This window comes from Cyrtonyx montezumae, unplaced genomic scaffold, assembly GCF_038088225.1.
Source record: "Cyrtonyx montezumae isolate F1298 unplaced genomic scaffold, pur_monq_1.0 scaffold_12, whole genome shotgun sequence".
NCBI classification, from domain to species: Eukaryota; Metazoa; Chordata; class Aves; order Galliformes; family Odontophoridae; genus Cyrtonyx; species Cyrtonyx montezumae.
The window spans coordinates 4181522-4204674 of record NW_027071848.1 but is presented as its reverse complement, the minus strand read 5'-3'; the positions used below and the strand labels follow the sequence as shown (position 1 = coordinate 4204674).

At 38.3% G+C, this 23153-nt stretch overlaps 1 protein-coding gene across 6 annotated transcripts in view; it reads right to left on the bottom strand.

The window, feature by feature from the left end:
• The window catches only part of DLG2 (discs large MAGUK scaffold protein 2), a 1006374-nt gene that overhangs the window by 619338 nt on the left and 363883 nt on the right, over positions 1-23153 (bottom strand). Inside the window, exon 1 of one of the 6 annotated variants that reach the window (XM_065729950.1) lies at positions 21501-21602. The exons of the other annotated variants lie outside the window; for them this stretch is intronic. Within the exon in view, the coding sequence (XP_065586022.1) occupies positions 21501-21602 (102 nt within the window). Of the gene's footprint in view, positions 1-21500; positions 21603-23153 lie in introns of those variants that run through there. 6 annotated transcript variants of the gene reach the window in all.

The window sequence follows — 23153 nt, the reverse complement described above, 5'->3', positions numbered from 1 at the left end:
AGTTCAACAAGACCAAGTATCAGGTCAATGACTCAACATCAACAATGCCAGGTGATGCTACAGGCAGAGTGGCTGAAAGACTGTGTGGAAGAAATGGTCCTGCAAGCATTGGTCGATTCTTGACTAAACCTGGGCCAGTGGTATGCTCAGGTGACCAAGAAGGCTGATGGCATCCTGACTAGAATCAGAAATAGTGTTGCCAGCAGGAGCAGAGAAATAATCAACCCTCTGTACTCAGATCTGGTGAGGCTACCCCTTCAGGCCACCCTACAAGATAGCCATTGAGGCCCTGGAGTGTGCAGAGAAGCTCAACAAAGCTGTGAGGTTTCTGGAGCACAAGTCTTATGGGGACCAGCAGAGAGGACTGAGATTGTTTAGTCTGGAGAAGAGGAGGCTCAGGGGGGACCTTATCACTTTCTATAGCTCCCTGAAAGGAGGTTGTGGAGAGGAGAGGTGGGGGTTGATCTCTTCTGCTAACTAGTAATAGGATGAGATGGAATGGCCCCAGGTTGCATCAGGGGAGATTCAGGTTGGACATTATGAAAAATTTCTTCTCTGAAAGAGTGGTTAGGCTGGAATGGTTAGTGGAATGGGCTATCCATGGAGGTGGTTTAATCACCTTCTCTGGAGATGTTCAAGAAATATTTAATGTTTTACAGAAGAACATGGTTTAATGTTCAGATATTGGTGGTAGGTGGATGGTTGAACTGGATGATTTTGTAGGTCTTTTCCCACTTTGGTATGTGATGATTCTGTGATTAGTCAAATCCTTACATTTTTCCTTCTAGGACTCTTAATTACATTCCCTGGGGTTTTGTTTACCCTCTAAATCACATGAGCTTTCTTGGGATAAGAATCTCTTCTCCACTACTTTTTGATACAGGACAGCCAAGAAGACTTGATGTGCTCTTGGAAGAGATGTAGTTGAATGACTGCGAGAAAAAAAACACTGGTTACAAAACACAATACACAGTCATTATGTGTCTGTGGCACACATGAAGGATCAGCTGTGTGGGCGTATAGCAGACTGCAACAGCATCTCAATGCACATGTTTGAACATGGTCTATCATCTCAGACAATCCTCCAGCAATGCCAAGTGGCTCTTCACTCATGGAGTTTCCTCAATCTTTTATATCTCTGAATAAAACTACAGTTGATATTTCAAGCTTATGGAATATAGAACATTCCTCAATCTTCTTTACTTCAGTTGTATAGTCTCTTTGCCTGAGGCAATGAAAACTATCAAACATATCGAGTATTTCAAAAACAGGTATTGTAAGAAAAGGAGCTGCCCTTTGTTGGCATTCACTGCCTGCAGAACTAGAGTGGTGTTGTTTTCACCGTCTTCCACCTTCCTGGAGAATTTCATCCCCAGTGAATCTGACTTTGAAGTGTTTCACACTCCCCTTTTGTGTATTTTCTCTGATCCTTTCAACTCCTTCTACAATTCATACTCAGCAATCCCTTAGTTCAACAGCACTTGTGAGAGGTCATCTTTAGATTACAACTGGTTTCAGCTAGCTGGAAATAATGAAAGAAATCTGATGTTACCTCCCATGACCCAGAGTCTGTCTTACTCATGAACACAGAGACTTTAACTGGATATCTCAGAGAAAACTAATTGAAATGAGATCTTTCATGAGACTCATTTCAAATACATCTTTTTTAAAATTAAATTTTGAAGCATTCTTTGTAAGAAAATAAAACAAATGTTACTACAGACAAAAGAAATATAATTACAGTGAAATACATTTGGGGATCTGGTACAAAAAAGACAGGGATCTCCTCAAAAGAGTCCAGCAGAGGGCTACAAAGATGATAAAGGGTGCGGAACACTGCCCTTATGAGGAAAGGATGAGAGACTTGGGGCTGTTCAGCCTTGAAAAAAGAAGATTCAGAGGGAATCTGTTCCTCATCTATAAATAACTAAGGTTTGAGAGGCAAAGGGATAAGACTGGACTCTTCTCTGCAATGTGTGGTGACAGTACAAAGGGAAACTGCAGCATAGGAAGTTCCACACAAATGTGCATGGGAACTTCTTCACAGTGCAGGTGGTGGAGCACTGGCACAGCTGCACAGAGAGGTGGTGGAGTCTTCTCTGGAGACATTCAAGACCCACCTGGATGCCTACCTGTACAACCTGGGCTAGGGAGCTGCTTTGGCAAGGGGGTTTGGACTAGATGATCTCTGGAGGTTCCTTCCAGCCCCTACAATTCTGTGATTCTGTGACTATAACTGTGCTGTATTTTTTGATACCTTCAGGGACATAAATATCCATTTTGTGCTATATCTAAATAAATAAGATACACAAATTCAGAAATACATTGGCAGGAAATCTTTTTATTAAATTTAGCAGGATGCTAAGCATTAACTTTGACCTCATGACTCACAGGAAAAATATGTCTATTTAAAGTGAAATATCTATTTAAAGAGAAATAATTGCTCTATTTCAGTAGGTCCAGATTTCCTAAATTTAAAAAAGAGCCACTGTTTAAAGGCAGTCCTAAATCTAATTGATTTAACATTTAATTCCTCGAGTGACAACAGAATAGAATTTTTATGAAGCTTCTTCGCCAATATTTCTCTATTCTCTTTAGATGCATTCTTAGTGAGTTAATACTTATATCTCCTTTGCATACACATAGCTCTTAAGTACAATGAACTCTTATTTCCTCCGACTTAAAGTTTATAACTTTGAGACTTTGAAAGTCTGCAAATCTTTATATTACTTTCTGAGTCTGCTGAGAATATATTTATTCAAAGATTATGATTATATCATGCTTATTTTTGCTATATATGTTTTCCGTATTGATTTTATACAACAGCTCAGCAAGAATATGCTCACATTCAAAGGACTCAGAGATGTGTATTTATTTGTATAATAAAAATGAGACACCCTCAGTTTGTCCTCTGAAGTATTAATCCTCTGTCTGAACCACTACCGTTAAGAATCATGTCACTGAAAATAGATTTACAGGGCAACCATATAAAGAAAAAAGAAAAAAAAAAGCTGTATTTCAAAGGAGTACTTTCCATAATGCTTGTAAAGATTACTATCACAAATGTGTCATTCACTGAATCTCATGACAGCATTAAAAATGAACAGTACCCTCTAATGCCTTTACCATTTAGGTACATTCCACAGGAGTGTAGTATGTGCTTTTTTCACATCACTTTCCCTTATTCATTCTGCCTGAACAAAGTTGCTCAGATGCCATTCAGCTGCCAGTCTCTCCCCACACCAGCAGTAAACACCTCCCTCTTCCTGGACATAAAATTATAGAATTACTGAACACAAAATGGCTTAGGATGAAAGGAACCTTAAAGATACTTGAGCTCAACTCCCCTGCCGTGGGCTGTGAGCTGAACACCACTTATCAGTTCTCTTGGCTTGCTAAGACCTGCATTTTTGAGAGACACTTTCTTGTGATTGATGTTTACCTTTTGTTGCCTTATGGGAGAGGTGGGAGACAAAGAAATCAAGGGACAGACCATTGTATGGTACTGTGCACTGGAAATGTCATTCATTAAAGTTTTATGGGAGGACTGGAGAGAGTTCAGCTATGTCACCACACTACTGTATCCTTCATAATCCCTGGCAAATAGTCAAATGATGCCCAGCTCTTCTAAGAAAACATCATGGTTAAAATCAACTTTACAATATTAAATGTGAGACAATGTGTGGTGTGCATATAATAAAGTGTTTGATACCAGCAAGTTCATCTGCAAAAAAAAGAGAAAGAACGCCAGTTTCAACTTACTTACTCTTGAGATACATGACTGCAGAGTGTCATGGTGAACAGCTAAATTAGAAAAGTGATAGATCAGATTTATGATAAGATATGGATTGTTCGGACATACTATCTTAGTATTAGTACTTATCAGTCTGAACAGAAATTCAGCATCAGCTGTACATTGCAACACTTAGCTAGAGAAATATTAGGAACAAACCACTTTTAAAGATGAAATTTCTGGTCTGATTAACAGGTTGCTGATCACCAAGTCCTAAATCACTCTGATCATGACCATGGTAATAAATGATCTTTTAAATGAACATACATAAATATCTACTGCAGATAGGAGATAGAGCTAAGTTTGCCATGGGAACATAACCTCCAGGGTTTTTTGTTTTGTTTTGTTTTTTTAATATACTTAAAATTATAATGATAATTAATAAGTAAAATAACACATCTAATGTTTCAATACCTCGTTTTTACCTTGTAATTTATTGTGCTCACATTTTCTTTAGGTAAACACTTCTTTAGGAAGTTCAATTTATTTGATAGGCAAATACTAGAGCCCAATGCAATAACTTTGTTGAAAACTTGGTTTTCTGATGGGATATTTTACACAGAATTCATTGTGCAGGAATAACTACAATACAGTATAGAAGTAGCTGTGTCAGTTTTATACCAGGTGGTTCAGCTGCTGATAAGGTAACCTCTGAAGTACCACTGAACTCAGCACAAGCTATGCAATTACAACCTAGATTATGCCAGCTTTTGATGTGTTGAGGGTTAGGAAGGAACAGAACACTTTGGGCCCTGATCCTTCTTCACAAACAGCCATTGTCACTCACACTAACTAATCTACAAGACGCATTAGCAAAACCTAGCCTTGTTTGTCACTATTGTCCTCCACTCCTATTTTCTGGGTACACCACTTTTCTTCTCCCATGCCCTTTCAGGCCAAGTACCAGTTTTCATTGTATCTTAAGAAACCTCAAGGTAAACCTCTGAGTGCATTCAGGCTCCTCAGCCTAAACTTAGGCTCTGGGTTTTTAGAGGTGATGACCTACAAACCTCATTGATGGGACTTATTAAAAGTATGCAGCAAATAGCCTTCCTCAAAAGTCTTCTCTGCAGACCAGGGCTCTTGGGCATGACAGAAGTTTCACGAAGATACCAGAAAAGCATAGTGGTCATTGGAGTCTGAACAGAAATCTGTCTTTTCACTAAAGTGAAAAGTAGGGAGGAGGCCAAAAGGAAACCCCATAACTCTCTACAGCTACCTGAAAGGAAGTTGCAACAAGATGTCAGTCTCTTTTCTCAGGTGACAAGTGGTAGGAAGCAAGGAAAGTGAGGAAATAGGCTCAAGCTGTGCCAGATGAGGTTTAGACTGGACATAAGGAAAAATTTCTTCATTGAGAGTGGTCAAGAGTTGGAATGAGCTGCCCAGGGCAATGGTAGAGTCCTGAGCCCTGGATGAATTTATGAGACATGTAGATGTGGCCCTAAGGGATATGGTTTACTGATGAGACTCAGTAGGTCAGTTTGATGGTTGGAGTTGGTGATCTTGAAAGTCTTTTCCAAACCTGATGATTCTTTAGTTCAATGGCTCCAAAGGGAAATTCAATTTTCTGTACTATCAATCACTAGAAGGCATACTGGATAAAAGAAAAAACAGAAAACCCAATAAAAAACAAACTATCTCAGCCTTTCCTCCACTTCTGAGCATGTTGCTTCCTCTGGAGACTTGGATCTTGCCACAGATTGTATTCAAAGAAAAGATACTGGCTCTGTGAAAGCATTATTGATCTAATTGCAGTTACAGTACAGCTACTGACCCCAAGAACATTAGCTTTATACTCTACAGTTGTGAGATGTATAAATACTGCTATCAATACTGCAGACATAGAAAATGTGTTTTCTGAAGAGCCAGCTGGTGTATTCAAGCAGAAAAGAGCCAAGATAAAAAAAAAAAAAACACATCTTTGGCACTGTAGTGAAATGAGACCCTACAATATAGGTCTGTGCTGAGGAAGGATCTTAATTAGAATATTCACTATAAGTCTCCTCCCTAAAGGAATAGCACTTAATACATGTTAAAATATAATTGCATAATTGGAACTCAAGTGTTTGGGTTATGTAAAAGGTGCTGTAGGCGTATCAGCTTAGACAGAGGTAATTGGATCTTGTACATTAGTGTTTTACCCTTAAAGGGATAATCAGCATTTTATTTTTCTTAGTCGTGAAGATGCTGAAGCCTAGAAACTTGAGAGAAAAAAGGTGTTGTCAGGAACTAAAAGTTTATTCCTATGGTTTTTTTGTTCCTACCTCAGTCACTGGCTCAAATGTAAGAATATTTTTTCAGTAGATCGCCTGCTTAACACAACCCCAGCTGGGTGCCCACACAATGGCAGCAGAGCTACTGCTTTTGGAGAAATCAGCATAAAACTGAATTGTCAGCATGCATCAATCATAGTGCTGAAAATAAGACTAGATAGTAGCATTAAATAATACAATACTTTGCATGTATTTATAGTAACAGGTCATACACATAAATCACAAAAGAATTCTGAGGCAGGGCTAGGAATAGAAGAAATCAGAGCTTTAATCCCTCCTTGAGGCAAGGGTTAACATTTTATACAGAAAAGAGTAAACAACCACACATCACTGCTTAGCTCATCTATTTGAAGGATAAAAATAAAAACAAATATGATTTTACTCACAATAAGTCAAATTACAATCAATGGCTCTACAGTTTTTGAGTATCCAATTGAAGCCCTCAAAAAATCAAGTGGATGTGCAAGAGGATAGTTTACTACTCCACCACAGGCTGAGGATAGGAAATGTCAGTGACTACTTGGGTTTTCAAATGCACTGCAAATCTTTCTACAGAGGAGGACTCATTTAGTTTGAAAAGGATACAGAGCATCTCTAGAAAGTGAAGCAGCAGAGCACAGGTGAATGCTGTTGTTAATGTTATTCTGTTTCATTTTTCCTAAGATGAAATTGTGAAGCTTCTGGAGATAAGGGTGGGGGTTGGTGGGGTGTTGTTTGGGGAACAGGTAAATCCCACAAACAACAGCAACACCTGGCCTTATCTAAATTCTTTACTATTATCCGATACATCCTTGTTTTTTCCAAATACAAGAAAAATATTTGATAGAAGAAATTCCAGGAGAAAACAAAGCAAAACAAACACACAAAAAGAAAAGAAACAAAAAAAAGGACTTTCGTCTTCTCATTGAGAAACTGCACCAATCTTTGGAATTCCCAAATTTAACCAAACTTTCAATTCAAATCAACAGGAAGTTAATCCGAACTATAGGCATCACCCTCATTTCTTATTTCTCCCTCCATGCAATGCCCACTGAAGTTCTCCCTAACTTCTGTGACAGGAAGATTTGGGAGGAATTTGAAAACACTACAGATATCTTGTTTTTAGATTAGTTTAAGTCTATCTTGCTAAATGAGGGGGAAAAAGCTACTTTTCGGCTTCATTTTATAAGTGTCAGCAGATCAGGTCCTGTGGATTCAAAAAGCAGACATGCGAGAAGAGAAGCAAAAAACAATCAAAGGCAGCCACCACTAGGAGACCAGTTGCTTCCAACCACAAAGGTGACAAGGTCTTAGGTGTCTCTGCTCATATGTGCAACGTTTATTGTTTATTTATAACTAACTAGGAAAAAATAAAGAGCTTTGCTCTTCTTTTGGGATCTCATCTGCTAACCTGTATGGATGATGTATGCCTGCAAGGTCTTAGTCAGGAATAGTGTTATAACTTAAAACATCATTATACTGGCATGTGTCATACACAGAATTGTTATGCTTACACACTGTAGGCTGAAGAACATCATTATGAAGTTCACTTCATTTTCAATGCTTTATACAGAGAAAATGTAATTTGCAGAGTGACAAGTTAAAAAACTGCTCAGCTCTTTCTGGTTTTCAGCTCCTTCTCTTATGCTATACTACAGCTACATTACTCCCTTATTCTTTCCAGTACACACTAGCCTTTAACATTATAAAAACAAGACAACAAAAAAAACAAACACAAATACAATTCTATATTCATCATGCTAAGAAAATGAGTTTGGGCTTGTAGTTAATGAACTAAGATTATCAAGACTTATATTTACTTGCAGAAAATAACAATATAATAGCTAAAGAACACCAAAGAAATGCTGTGTTTACTCTAATTCACTTTTGCATGCTTTGCCTTGTACTAAAAAAGCAACCTAATACATGACTACTTTAGTCCCCCTTGGTAAATTTTGTGCCAAAACTTGTTGGCCCCAGATCCAAATCAAATCCAAGAGAAATTAATGGATCAAATTTTGTGTTCCACATATTTTATACTCATTTGATACTTTCTGCAGCTTTTGTCTTGCTCATCTAAGCATGATAGGAAAAGTAAGGGAAGACAATATTCCAGACTCATGTACTCTTTTAAATGGAAGAAATATTTTCAAACGAAGTGTCACTTTTGGTGAGAAAATTCATGATCCTTTAACTACCAGCTCTTACTGAGGTCTGAAGAAATTTTGTACACAAGCACTTCAATACAAAGCCCTGACTCTAAATCCTGAAGCTAAAATACAGCAATCAACAGGCATCTCAATGTCTTGATATTTACATCAGCTGTTTATGAAGTTTAGCTAAATTTATAATCACATATGGAGGCATATCACCACAATAAATTTCTCACCATTTGATCAGAAGAATGCAAAGGGCTACAAAGATGGTGAAGATTCTAGAGGGGAAGATGTATGAGGAACAGCTGAAGTCCCTTGTCTTGTTCATCTCAAAGAAGAGGAGACTGAGTGGTGGCCTCATAGCAATCTACCAAGCCTCACAAGGCAGAGTGGAGGGGCAGGCATTGATATTCTATCTCTGGTGACCAGCTACAGAACACAAGGGAATGCAATGAAGCTTCGATGGGAGGTTCAGCTTGGGTTCCACACTAGAGGGTGGTGGGCATACAATGGGATCCTTGGGGCTGCGGGCATGGCCCAAAGCTGCCAGAGTTCAAGGAGTGTTTGGACAACACTCACACAGAGTCTGATTTTTTGAGTGGTCCTGTATGGAGCAAGGAGTTGGACTCAATGATCTTTATGGGTTCTTTCCAACTCAGGAAATTCTATGATTCTATGAAATCACATAGGAGATTTTACTAGCTCTTAATTGAAGGAGATAAAATCTTAAGAAAGAGATGTTTTAACTACACTGGTGGGATGTTACTTATTAGAGTTGTTGAAAATAAAACTGTGTCGTTATTTACTGTACCATTCAAAGTTCTGTTTTACTTCTCACTCTTAAAAAACCTCAGTGACTTGTTAACTTGCATGTTCTATATAAGGCAAATAGACTTCTGTTATTGCAAACTTTTCTGACACTTTTAGATGCAGCTTTACAGCCTTAAACAGACATTCCTCTGCTCCCACCCACCATCTCATCCAGGGCCTACAGTCACCAAATTTTGAGAATTTACAAGTGGGAGTATTGCTAATGCAGCAGGTAAGTGTAGAGCTTAGTGCCCTGTTCATATGGATGCATGTATACACAAGAGGATATGCAAACTTTTTTCTATTCCTGCCCAGCATTTACTCCAGAAATTCTCTATAAATTTCATTTTCTTTCTCAACCACATCCCACTGACCTGGAGTCTAACTGTGAATTCTAAATGAGATCCAGCAGCAGAAAAGAAAGCAAATACAAATATATTTGAAAGAAAAAGCAAAGCAAAGTAAAGAGATAAGATGTAGAGCTGAACAAGGGAAACACTGGAGGAAGTGTACTACTTCAAATACAGATCCAAAGAAGATGTTTAGTTTCCATCTAAAGCAAGAGGAGATGGTATGTAAGCAGTTTTGGAGTTAATGTTAAAGTCTCACAAACTCTGCCTGAGCTTTTATTTCTGTTTTACCAATCCAGAAAAGGTAAAAAAAATAAAATAAAAAAAAATCACTAACTCCCATAACAGCAGCCCCTACAATCCTAGCTCCTGGGAACGCTATTTTATCAAAAGGTGTTACATTGATACTCAGTAAATCTTCTGTGGAATCAATAGAGGAACAGAAAGTAACACTCTGAACACTTAACCTTCTTTCTCTTGCTTTAAATACTGGATTATGCTTCCTGAAATTCCTTCTGTTTCAGCTGAAGCAATATTTCACTTAGAACTGCTAAAACCCACACCATTTCTACTCTAAAGTGAGGTGCATGGTTGCATGCTAAATGGCTCCACATTCCTCCTCCTTTCAGTGAAATTTGGATGAGGTGACTTATAGAGGTCCTTTCCAATCAACATTTCTATGATTCTGTGATTACTTTGTACACATTCTGATATCATGAGCTGACCCTATTCTATCTGAGCTCTTTTTATGAATAAACTGAAGATGATGGAAGAAATATCATCAGACTATAGAACAACTAATTCTTATTTACTAACAGAAACTTTATTAACCCTTGGAGACCTATACTGTCCCTCTTGGTGAATGCAAACAGCCAGGAGATATCTTCTACTTGCACACAGAATGTGGATTAGTTTGAGAGCAGTTCCATGGCACCCTAACATTTTTATTCCAAACACACTGGAAAGTAGTTGCTCTGTGTAAAGGTGCCACTCTCAAGCAAGAAAAAGAAGTTTATGCATCAGATATGTACATTAGGGAACTGCAGACAGCAAATTAACACTTTTTAAGGAAGCAAACTCCAGCTCAGGGTTCAATTCACAGCTCTATGAGAGAGACAGCAATCCTTTGTGCCAAAAGATGTACCAACCTGACCTGAAGAAGCAAGTGTATAGATCAGTAATCTTACAACAAAGATACTTTTAATACAAAAGCTCCTTCCTCATAGTCAGATTTTCTAGTCATCTGAAGACTTATCTCACAAAATCACACTTCCCTCTATCTCTGCCAGATTCCAACATGTTTCAAAGCTACAACCTTTGAGACACTGGAAAGACGTATCCTTAATGCTGTAAAATTAAAGCACAGTGTGCCTGAAAATCATGTGGGGGTTGGTGTATATATTAAACAGTGCAAAATTCCAGGGCTTTAAAGGAGAAGGTGCAACACGGGTGTCTGTAGTGCGTATAGATGCACAAAATTAGATCCTCAAATGTATTTTCTAGGTCAGTTTTCTCCCTCTTCTGCTCTCCTCCTCCTCCCCTGAGCTTTCATTAATTGTTCTGGGAGGGAATACATGTTTCAAAATGTATCACCAAATGATGTCCAATGAAAACATATTGTCCTGGTTATTTTATATTCCAAAGTACTGAAGTAGTAGTCATCAGTTAATTATACCAGTGCTAAACTGTACTATGTTTCCTTATGATGCTAAGTGTTTATTTCCCATCCTGTTGATTTATAATCTTACTTCAGCCAGTGACAGTTAACTTTTACAGGTACTTTAACAAGAAAAAATAAATTAAAGTATCGAAGAATCATTAAGGTTGGAAAATACCTCTAAGATTATCTAGTCCAGCTGTTAACCCATCACCACCATGCACACTAACCACATCCCTCATTGCCACATCTCTACATTTCTTAGAAACCTCCAGGGACGGTTACCCCACCACTGCTCTGGGCAGCCTGTGCCAACACCTCACAGATCTATCTGAATAAATTTTTCCTAATATCCTGCCTGAAACTCCCTTGGTGCATCTTGAGGCTATTACTACTTGTCCTATTTCTATTACCTGGGAGAAGGGGCTGACCCCTGCTTCTCTTCAACCTCCTTTCAGGAGAGGGTGATAAGGCATTCCCTGAGCCTTCTCTTTTCCAGGTTAGAAAACTCCAGTTTTCTCAGCTGTTCCTCTTAAAACTTTTGCTCCAACAGTGCTAATAACAGTATGGAAAAAACTTCCTGTCAGTTTTACTGATTTCTGTGTTCTGGGTTTCATAAGACTGTAGTATTTTATTTTATTTTTTTTTAATTTATTGTAAATTGTAAGATTTCAGATTTAACTCACAATTTTAAGTAGTCATATGGCCCTCTGAGCTGGGCTGAATGCCCTTTCAAACCGTCATCCTGACTAGAGTTCTTTAGGAGCCAAAAAATATGTGCAAAGCAGTTACTAATTTTCCTCCTTGTACCAGAATTAAAATGATTTCTTTGCCTCATTTCTGCCTCATATATCATCCTATGGCTATTTGTAAACAAACTTTACAAAATAAAAACTCAAAGAACCAGAGCTCCAGAATGTGTTTCTTCCCTACAACTTTATCTATGTAGCAATGGAGTAGCTGGTGATTAGAGCCCATCAGCACTTTCAAATCCACTTCTCCTGAGGTATGCAATTGAACCATGACAATTTGCTATAGGCAGGATTTGGGATGTGAAATCTCAGAGCTGGAGGAAGAACTTTATAAAAATATAAACAATAGTATTTCAAGTTATACGTTAAATACTGTGAGGAGCAGGATGGGCATGGAAAATGTAGGAAGAAATGCTTTTATTCTCTTGTACATCATTCCAAATGACCTCCCTGATCTCTGTCTCATCATGGCTTTAAGTTGTTCCTTAAAACCCATGGCGCATTGTACTTACACTGTTCATTTCATTTCAATGCTGCAAGCATGCAGTAATTATTAATTCTCAATACTTCTCTGAAGTAAGTATTACCAACTCGATTTTCTAGAAGGAGATGCAATTTGCCCCAAGCCACAGCAGGAATCCTGTGTGAATCAGAAATAGAAATAAAGAATTCCAAGCTCCCTGGTCCAAATTGAGGCCACAGATTCCTTTATGACAGTGACTCTTTTCTCAGTGTTTTATATGACTGATTTTGATGTGATGGAACTATGTTTAATAGAGACTAGGGTATCCCTACCCAAGAATTTAAAGGTATCCTGCTGCCAGCTGATAATGCCTCTCAGAATAAATCCAAGTGCTAGATCTAACATTAAACTTGCAACTTACATTAACAAGCTGTTCTTAAAAGTTACATATTAGGCTTAAAATCTGGTAGACAACAGTGCATCACTAATTTACATTCCTATAGTTATTCATATTCTTAATTCACTGAATTCAAACTTCTGCCTGACTAACAGGACCTGTAGTTGATAAAGCACCAGTGGACCATAGAATCACTGAATGGCTTGGGTTGGAAGGGATCCTAAGGATAATTTAGTTCCAGCTCCCTGGGTAGGATGGCCAGTTACTAGATCAGGTTTCCCAGGACCCCGTCTAACCTGGTCTTTCACACCTCCAGGGATGAGGCATCCATCGCTTCTCTGGGCAGCCTCTTCATGTGCCTCACCATCCTCTGGGTAAAGAACTACAAGTCCTTGGCTTGGATGAAGACAAGCTGGTGGGAATTCTCCTACGGTGGAGAACACCTGTATGTTGAACACAGATCCTTGTCTTTTGTTGAGTTCAAGGCAGGTCTCTTATAGATACGAGCTAAGAACACTATAACAATATACACAGTGAAGGACTAGCTGCTTCCACATGGACTTACCAGTGTGGTGGTGGTAAGTTCAGAAGAAGCAAGCCTGCCACAACTTTTATCATCTCTGCCATATTTAATTAGATTTTCCAAAGTCCCCATTGTGGAATCATGACTGAGACCCTTACACCACATCTGATCCACTAACTATATGATTTTTTCATCTTGCTTTTTGGTTCCAGGACAAGTTCTTCAGAGAGGCTTGAGTCCATGTTGCTAGCAAAGTGTAGTTTAATTAAACAAAACTGAGAAGATGTGTTGCAGGCTTTCAAATATCACACAGAGACAAGGAGAATAGGCTGTGAGATTGATGGCATAAGGTTGGAGGATAGGCTGTAGGCTACAAGTCACCTACAGTGATAAAGCCTCATCTGTTTTCTCTTGAATAGGGTCCCTGTAGTGAATCATGGCAGGATTACAGTCCCTAGAATTGTTCAAGAAATGTGGAGATGGGGGGGCTGAAGTACATGATTTAGTGGGCATAAAGACTGATGGTTGGACTAGATGATCTTAGTGGCCTTTTCCAATCCTAATGAATCTATGATTCTGTGATTCAAAAAGCATAGAAGCAACCCAAAACTGCCAAGGACCAAAACTATCTGTTCTCTTTTACTTAGCAATATAGCCATATCCCCAAAAATCTTGCAGCTGTTGTTACTTGCAGGTAACAACAAATCTGTTTCCATAGGAGATAAGAGCACATCCTGCAAAGCAAATGACCTTACACAAATGACCTTGTCTACAATGTCTTCTGCAGTCAACTATCTATTGACTCACGCTCTGTATCACGCTTGCCACAGCTACAGAGCCTCCAGGTGATTTATGAGTAAACTTCAGTGCTGACACCAATGCTGACATCTTTCTGAAAATTCATATTTGGTGTATTCCATCTTAATTACACTAAACAGCTGTGAGCATTTTCTAAAGGAAATCACTCTAAAATAATGTGTCAGAAATCTCAGAATCAAGGTTTCAGAAACTTCAGTTTGAGGGAAAATTGAAAAACAAAAGTTTCAGCTTAACGCAGATTCAGACACTTTACCAAAACTAGAAAAGCCGTTTCTGGGCAAATAAAACTTACTGGGATTTGAGGAAGGCCATCTTCACCCTCAGAATTCATAATGAAGAATTCATAATTCATACTATTCACACAAGAATGAGCAGACTCAAAAGAATAGCCCAAAATTACTTACTAAGTTCTGTGAAATGTCTTTTGGGATCACAGATCACTGACTTCTAAAGGGAGTCACAGGAAGTTCCATCAGGAATTTTTCTTCCATTCAAGTTTCCATTTCATTCAACACAACCTTCAAGAAGGATCTCTTGAAAAATCCTGTTCCTAGTAATTACTAGTACTATATCAAATGTTTGAAGATGAAATATAATCAGAAAAATGAAAATGATAAATAATAAATACCTATATTTTAATAATGAGAATATTTCTGACAGCTACATATGAAACATAAAAGCTACTTTTCAAGATCAGGAGAATACTGCTCAGTGACAGTTTTCAGTTTTATTGCTATTATTACTTAAGTTTATTTATACAACATTTCTTTATCACCATTCTTTTCTATGACATCTGTTACAGGTAAGATGAATGTTGTTTAACGTTCTCTCAATCAATAATTAATTTGTAAAATCAAACACCTTACTCTACTGCGCATCAAATTATTCCAGTATTTATATATTTGTATTTTAAAATCCCATTTTATGTTATCAGTAAGTATAACTTACAGCAAAAAAAAAAAATAGAAATTGAATGTCTGAGCACACACTAAATTTCCCCTTCCTGATGTTTAGTAACCTTTAGATCCATGCTTCCTGTTCTACATTTTCCATAGGAAAAAATTATTGTCATATTTAGTGCTTCATTTATCCAGTGCTTCAGTGCTTGTGTAATCATGACAATCAACTCTGCTCTATTAGGAGCTTAAAAAAAGAAATCAATTTTTCCCAGCATGGCTATATGTTCAAAGTTACAATATAGAGGGTATTCATTACACCCTTCAGCTGCAGGTGAATTTTAAGGAACCTGGAGTGATGCAAATTAGATGCCATTGCTGTTCTATCAGCAAATATTTTTGTTGATGAAAAAAGAGTGCACAGAAAGTATCATGAGCCATCCAGAGCAGCGCCCAGCATTTGACAAATGCCAGAAACAGATACTTTGGCAAAATATGGAAAAAAAGCCTATAGTTTAAATGGTAAAGTGATTTTTGAAGACCAACCAATATGCTCTGCTTGCAAGAGCATATTCTTTCAGTGTATAAACTTTTCAAAATACAAACATTTATTAAAAACACAGAACTTTCTGTGTTGCCTTCTTAATTTCTGAGGTCTGCGCATTTTCTCTAGCGTAGTTTCTTAGGGAATCTCCTATGAGTCTCCCCTCTCCTCCACAATGTACAGGCAGCTCATGGGTAGGACAGTGTCAAAAGATGAGACATGGTATTGTCACAGAAGCAGAAATATTTATAACATCTGATCTTGATTCGTTTAGAAAATGCCTGGGCATTGCCTGCTGAGACATCGGCCAGCACCAGCAATTGCCAACAACTGACAGCAACACTTGTCTGCTTTCCGGTGAGTTAACTCCTACTTGATTGAGGAAAAGGGATTTTTATTTCAGAGGACTCAGAATCTAACTTTTTATTTTTTGCCTGATTTTCAAACTTGCCATATCTCACTGGTGTTTTTTCTTTTCTGCTTGTGCCTCCAGAATCCTTGCCTTAGTTCTAGCCCACTGCTTTCTCCCCAAGCCCCAGAGCTGCTTTCTCTGCCTTGTCCTTGTTCATGTCTTTTTCTCCCACCTGGATCGTAGAATGACAGAATCCTAGGGGTTGGAAAGGACCTCTGGGGATCATCAAAACCAACTCCTTGCTAAAACAGGCTCATCCTGGTGCTGCCTCCTGCCTCTCCTTAGTCTTTGCTCACTGTTTTATCTTGTGATATCGACTTCTGCAGCACTCACAGAGTTCAAGATAAACTCAGGAGCACGCAAGAAATCATAGTCTACTCAATGCTAGAGCACTTCACCAGTGAAATGCTTCTCAGTGATTCAGAATAAGAAGTTTGGAAGAAAAGCATCTACTATATTCCTAAGACTAGGAGGATTTCCTGGCACAGCCAAGCAATTTGCTACTTTGGTTTCAGTAAACGTCAGCCTGGCGAGCTGTCAAATCAGCATATTGTTTGTTTTTTCCCCACACACATTGTTGATGGATAGGGACACCTGGGTAAGGGCTTCGTCCTTTTCTTGAGGTAAGAGTGTTAAAGTGGAGGACGTTATGCAGTGAATAACTGAAGGAGAAAAAGAAAATACACGCAGCCAGCTGAAATTGCTTGGGCTCACACCCCATGTCTAGCTTGCATTGATGCTATGCAAGAAGAATGCTCTCCTTGCCTCAAGCTCTGTGCACTAATGCACAAATCTCTGTGACACAACTGATCTTACTCAAAGCCTCTTGCCAGTGGCAATCCTGCATCTCTTCTGTAATTCCAGTTACTGAGCACTTTTATTTTAACGCTGCTGTGGCCTAACAAGAATAGGTGGAAGTAGGTTTCTCAGTGCCACTGTTAAATGTTACACATAGCAAGTGGCAGCAGTGTTCCAGCTGACTTGCTCGGCTGATTCCCTGTGAATAGGCAGTAAACTCTTTCAGAGACTTCTAGAGCCCTACACAATATATCAAATTCTATAGATGGATCACAGCAGTTAGTATGACTATAAATACATTGCATTTTTACATAACTTCATTTCTGGATCCAAAATATCAGAACAGAAATATGTCTAGAAATAACAGTGGAATCAGAGGTTATGTCCACTTCAGCAAGCAGCACGCAAGGAGTCACAGAATGAGGAAGGATCAAGCAGCCATATGAGACACTTTGGGGTGTGTTTTGATTTGAAGTAGTTCTAATTTGGTTTTATAAACTGAAAACCCAAAAGATTTGGTGTAGTACTTGTTGCATTCCTGGACTGCACTTTTCTGCTTAATGTCATCAAAAAGCAATCCCATTTGTACACTCCAAGCTTTCTCTGTAATAGAAAACAAAACAAGATACATGTGTAGGACTGGGAGATGCACTTCAAAACTCATTAATAATTTAAATGAAAATGTTAATCTACATGTATCCAGAAACCATCTCAGAGTGCCCCACAAAATCCACAGTGTTTCATCAAGCGCCTACAGCACACAGGTCTTAGCTCATGGTCTACACCTTATCACTCCTAATCCAAAAAGTATTTTCCCATCACCTCAAATGTCTGTTTCTTTAAATAGTTTCTTTCAATAACCAGATATAGGCTATGAAAAGAAGAGGCTATTCCCTATTAAAGATGAAGTGATAGATCAGAGTTTGTGCAAGACAATAATGCTGGTAAAGAAAATAAACAAGTTTCTAGTAGTTCAATCACAGTATTAATAGTAAGCTATAGAAATGTGACTGTCCACATAATATTCAGTAGTAGACCTTCTACTTCTGTTAATGAAACTTCCTGTTTAGCAACAGCCTTGCAAAACATGCAAATTTTAGCAGCTGAAGAAACAAGAGGTTTGTCTTCCACGCTCACCTTGGATAGTGCAATAGATAATTACTTGGTTGTTTCAGTTAAAATAGAAAAAAGATTTAGAAAAAAAATAAATAAAAGCAGCTATTGTGCCAGATAACAGGTTGCTATAGATGTTCCAGGAGGAAGGCAGGAAAGGGAGGAAGTTATATTTTGACACCTTTTTTTAAACTTTCATATTATGCTTGGATGGAAAATCAAACATAGACAGAAGGAAAGGAGAATTTATCAAAATATCTTATCAAAGTTAACAAACAGTGAGGTCACAGACTTGTCAAAGGAGTCTCTTCAATAACTATTTTCCATACAGAGATAAGGACATCAGATAAAAAAAAAAACAAAACTTCCATGCAAGTGTCAGAGTTATGACTGAAGTGCAATTTAAGAAACATCTTTGTCAATCTGAAATACCTTCCTGGCACTCCTAATAAGAGCAAAATGAACAGGATATTAAGAGTCAGGAGATAATTCCTCAGCAATACTGAATTAACTATGAGGTCTCGGTTCAGCAAAGTGAGTAAGCATATACAGAGATTTAAGTATGCATATAAATCTCCTCATTGAGAGTCTGAGATATACCTTAGCACATCTTTGAATGTAGACCTGTGAGTGATGATTTTTTTAATTTTATACTTGAACCTTCCTTTAATCCAAAGACACAAATCAGTCCAGCCGCTGGGGAACAACAATGGGACTCAGGGGGATGTACATACTTTCATGTCGCAGCCCTTCAAGATTATGAACAAAAAAATGTTGCAAAACACATCCTGGCACTTAAGGGCTGCATTTTCAAACCTGCTTGTCTCCTCTCTGTCTCATCTCTACAGTCCTGTGAAGGAAGCATTGGTACTTCCCTACCAGAAATGGGAGAAATTCTTAACTACGTTCAAGTAGAGTGCAATAGTAACATTTCTGATAGCTACTTCCCTGACATTCAGATTAAACTACTCTGAATTCTTAGCAATTTGAAGGTCAAGGATCATGAAACTAAGCACCATTGAAAGTAAAGGCCTAGGATGAGGTCAGCGGTCAGAGTACAAGAAATCAAGCCAAAAAGGAAAAGCTTCCCACAGGCACAGTTAAGATTCTCTGCTGCCTTCTTTGTAACATATGCTGTAGTAAGATATGCACACTGTCTCCCTGCCCCCCCAAATTAACTCCCTGGCACCACCTGTTAGGAGTGAGCAGACTGCAAAAAGCACTGGGGACAGATATAAATGGTTGTGACGGTTTTGATGTAGTGCACTTCTCTCACTAACTTCTGTGCCCATAGGAAAAGATCGTATTTAGCACAAAATTAGAACTAAAAACTGTAAGTCAGGATTTTGAGCAGTAGTGCATCACTGTAACTTGCACTGTCCTTTAGAAAGGAACTGGTTAACAACCTGACCTGGTTATTTTATCAATTGGAGATAGCTGGCTGAAATATGAATTCTTTTGTTGTCTGCTCCACCATCCACATTTTAAAACTTTCTTCCACACAGAACACAAATGTCATTTCTGTATGTACTCCTTCCCAAGATCAAGAACCGTGAGACAGCAGAAGGTGCAATATTATGAGCATGCTTTGATCCATGATTTCATGATGAATAACTAAAATATTTCCCAAAAGAAACATCCTTCTTTATTTCCAAACTTTTTTTTGCTTGTAGACATTGGACCTGTATCTATAAATTGAGAAATATAATCCTATGAATCCGAAGCAAAAAGTTGTGTATATAGATCAGGGCTGCAGAATGCAAAGAAATGAGATAGGGGTGCTTGAAGTGAGGCAGGGGACAGACTGAGATGCATTTAGATCTCACGTATACATGCTGTTGGTATCAAAGAGCACTAATGTGGCATGTGTTGAGCCAACTCAACTCACTGATGCTCCTTCTCATCTTTCTGAAAAGGATCACTATCCTGCACAATCTCTTTTGAGAAGCAGTTTGTACACTATCACAAGAAGATAAAACATGGGCTGTGACTAACTTAATGAGCCTGAAGCTCCAGAGAAAGAGTGGGAAAAGAAGTTTGAAATTTATTATTTTTATTCTCCTGCTTATTCCTAACAGGATCTGAAAATCATAAAAGAGCTTAAGCGCATCAAAGAACATCCTTTGAAAATCATGCTTAAAGGCAGGAATACAAATTGGATACCAGTCCCTAGGTCACTGGCCTACCTTTGTAGAAGGGTAGCTTGCATTTAATTTCCCCTGACTAACAATTCACTTTCAGTAATTAGAATTTGATACTTGAAAACAAGGGAGGTTATGTTTTTAAGTTAAGATTGCAAATAAATATGAATTGTTCTCATAAAAAAACTGCACATTAAAAAAGCTTTTAAATTGTTAGACTCTTGATGCTATTTATATCACTAGTGGCATCATGACACAGCGATTAAATTATAACCCTTTCACTAAAAAACTGTATTTTCAGCTATTTAAGATGGAAGTAAAGAAGCAAGAAACTTTAGTTCAGGAAAGTCTCAAGTAATGCAAGTCATAGGCAGGCCATAGTTTGGGGAAAGGAGAAGGTAGACAAATGGATTGTAGGTGTTTGGCTGTAACCTAGTTCATGTTTAAGGGTATTACAGGATCCTGTAGATCATTAACCTCTACCCGAATTAAGTTTAGGGAGCATTAGGTGATCTATATCCTATTTCCTGAAAGTACTTCATTTTATTCAGGTTAATCCATCAAATAAGAACTCAAAATATTATACTGTGTTCTCTGGTTTGTGGACTGTACAACTAGAATTTTATTCTTGTAGCATTGTCATCTTTGAGGATCAATAATTTTTAAGTCATCCGTCTAAGTTTTTAGCACTACCTTTTTATGTAAATGCTCTTTTCTTACAGTATTTTAAGCATACAGGAATATTTTTAATACAATTTTCTATAAGGATAATAAGGAAAAACAATGAGGAAAACACTTGTACAATTATTGTGATTGACCCAGCGATCAAAGAACCAAACTTGTTTACCCAAAGACGAGAACTTTTTAAAACATGCCATCACTTTTGAGTTATTTCAGTAAAATCACAAACAACATTTGCTATATCCCACTGTCGAAGCGGGATGATTATATGGGGAGAAATACAGCCTAATCCAACACCTTTGTTAAAAGATTTGGGGTGGGATTGCATTACACAGCCCAAAATAAAACTTCTCTGGTGGACTGCGCCACCTTTTGATTTACATTTAAAAGAGAAATTAAATGATTGTCCGGTCCTTAAAAGAAAACACTTCTTTAAAGATATTCCCTTAGACTTAAAAACGGGTTCAGGAGCTTACTTTATTTATTTCTTACAAAGAAGTGCAGGGCTGCATACTTTAGTACTGCTGTTACAATTAAAAGCCATGTCAGCCATAGAAATGGAAAAAAAAAAACAAACATATTCATTCTTGCTGGTTTGTGTAATAACAGCATACACATCCAAATCAATAAAGCCGGGCAAACAGCAGCGTGGTGGCTCAGTAATCTTAGCACTGTTAGCTAAGTATGCAACCCGGTCTAAAACAAACGCTTCATAATCCTTTCGATTCTCCTATGTAAATCTATACTCACACAACCCTGGGAAATAAGAAACCTTTACTCCTGCTGATTTTTTTCTGACATTTAAAACGGATCAGCTGTAAGCCCTAATTTATAGCCAACGTATCGCAATTCGCACTGAAATCTCTAGTCAGACATGAAATTAAACAGCACAGATATTCAAAGGAGTTACAGCATGCATTTAAATACATTAACCACATCCTACCTTGCATCCAAACATCAACGACAAAGTGTTGTTGGTGCATGCAACTTTGCAGTGGCAAATCATTGGTGTAAAGCAGTCAGGATTTTTAACAATAGGGCACATTCCTTTAGTGCTGCAGTAGTGGCAGCCTTCTGAAGGCTAAAAACAAGTAGCTAATACAGCACATGGAGTGGCAACATATGCTGCTCAACAGCTAGCTTTTCTCTTGCTGGTCAGAAGCAGCCTGCTTGAATCTCTACCTGTGTCCCATTCAGCCATCCCCTTCTTTGTTGATGAATCAACGATGCAGCATTGATCGCGAATCTCAGGATTTCCCTTCCTCTGGGAAATTAGTTTTTACATTGAAAAAAAAAAAAAGGAAAAAAAAAAGGGGGGGGAGAAGAAGAGAGAAATGGAAATGAGGGGGACTAGCAGGTGTGGCAGTATTAGCATGTAAAAGGATGTAAACGCCTACTCATAACAATCACATAAGATTGTCATGCTAGCTGAAGTGGGCTGAAATTATTCCATCGGAAGAAAAATACTGCAGCTCCTGATTTGGTAAAAAGCCAGTGAGTTGCTGCAATACATAGTCATTGTGGGGAGAGAAGAGAGAAAAAAATTACTTATCTAAGAAGCCAGAATCCTCAGCCTTTATCAATATGCATTCCAGCAAGGATTCCCTTCCCAGCGCATCCCCGAGAAAAAGAATCAAATCAGTCGTAACTCCGGAGAAGCGATGACCTTTGCTTTCCCCAAAAAGATGAATGTCAGCATGAAACAAACTGTACTCAAAGCTGAAAATCCCAGATGCTGGGAGTTTGCAATCAGGGAAATGCAAGTAACATTTATCCAATCCTGGCTTGCCACATGGGAGCTTTCTCCAGGCACAAATTTACAAATAGACAGGTTGAAGGATTGCAGGAGACACGGAATAAAGATATGAAGTTACATGGAAAATGCACCAGCGTGAAGCTGAAAATGCAACCCTCTCTAAGCTCTGCTTTTGAGGCAACGTAACCGCTGACTCTCCACCTAGAGCTGTTATCCTATAACCTGAAAATGACTTTTTCTGTTCCAGAAATGCAATAATTAAAGAAGTTTGGGAGCACAATGCTGCTTTGGATTCGGTTAAAGCTGCCGCTGCTTCTTCACTTAAAGCAACACCAGCTGAAAATGCATAATAAAGCATTTGGATGTGCAAACTGCTAGCTGTGCTTTTTAAGAGGATTATTTATATCAGAAGTTGGATGAATATACCCTCCACTTCTAGGGTCAGCACACACAGATACAAAATGCAAAGGCTGTGATGAAGGAAGCAAAGCGATGTCTTCACAGATTTCACAGCTGATAGCAAAGCAAACCCAGCAGTTGTGTCACAGTGACTTGACCCTGCGTTTTGCACCTCACTAAGCTCTGCCCATCACATTAGAAACTCTTTCAAAAGAAATGAGAGCAGCTTGTCTCCCTGGTAATTGTGAGTGCATTCTCCAGGCGCGATTGAGACAATCTTCTGTAATAAACGAAAAAATTTGTTATACAACAGGATGGAGAACATGGCAAATGGAGATCTGTATGCAACTCCACCAGACAGGATAGAGCCAAGGTTACAGAATTGTTAAACAGATCTGAGACTGCAGATGGTAATGAAGAAGACCTCATCTATTAAGATTT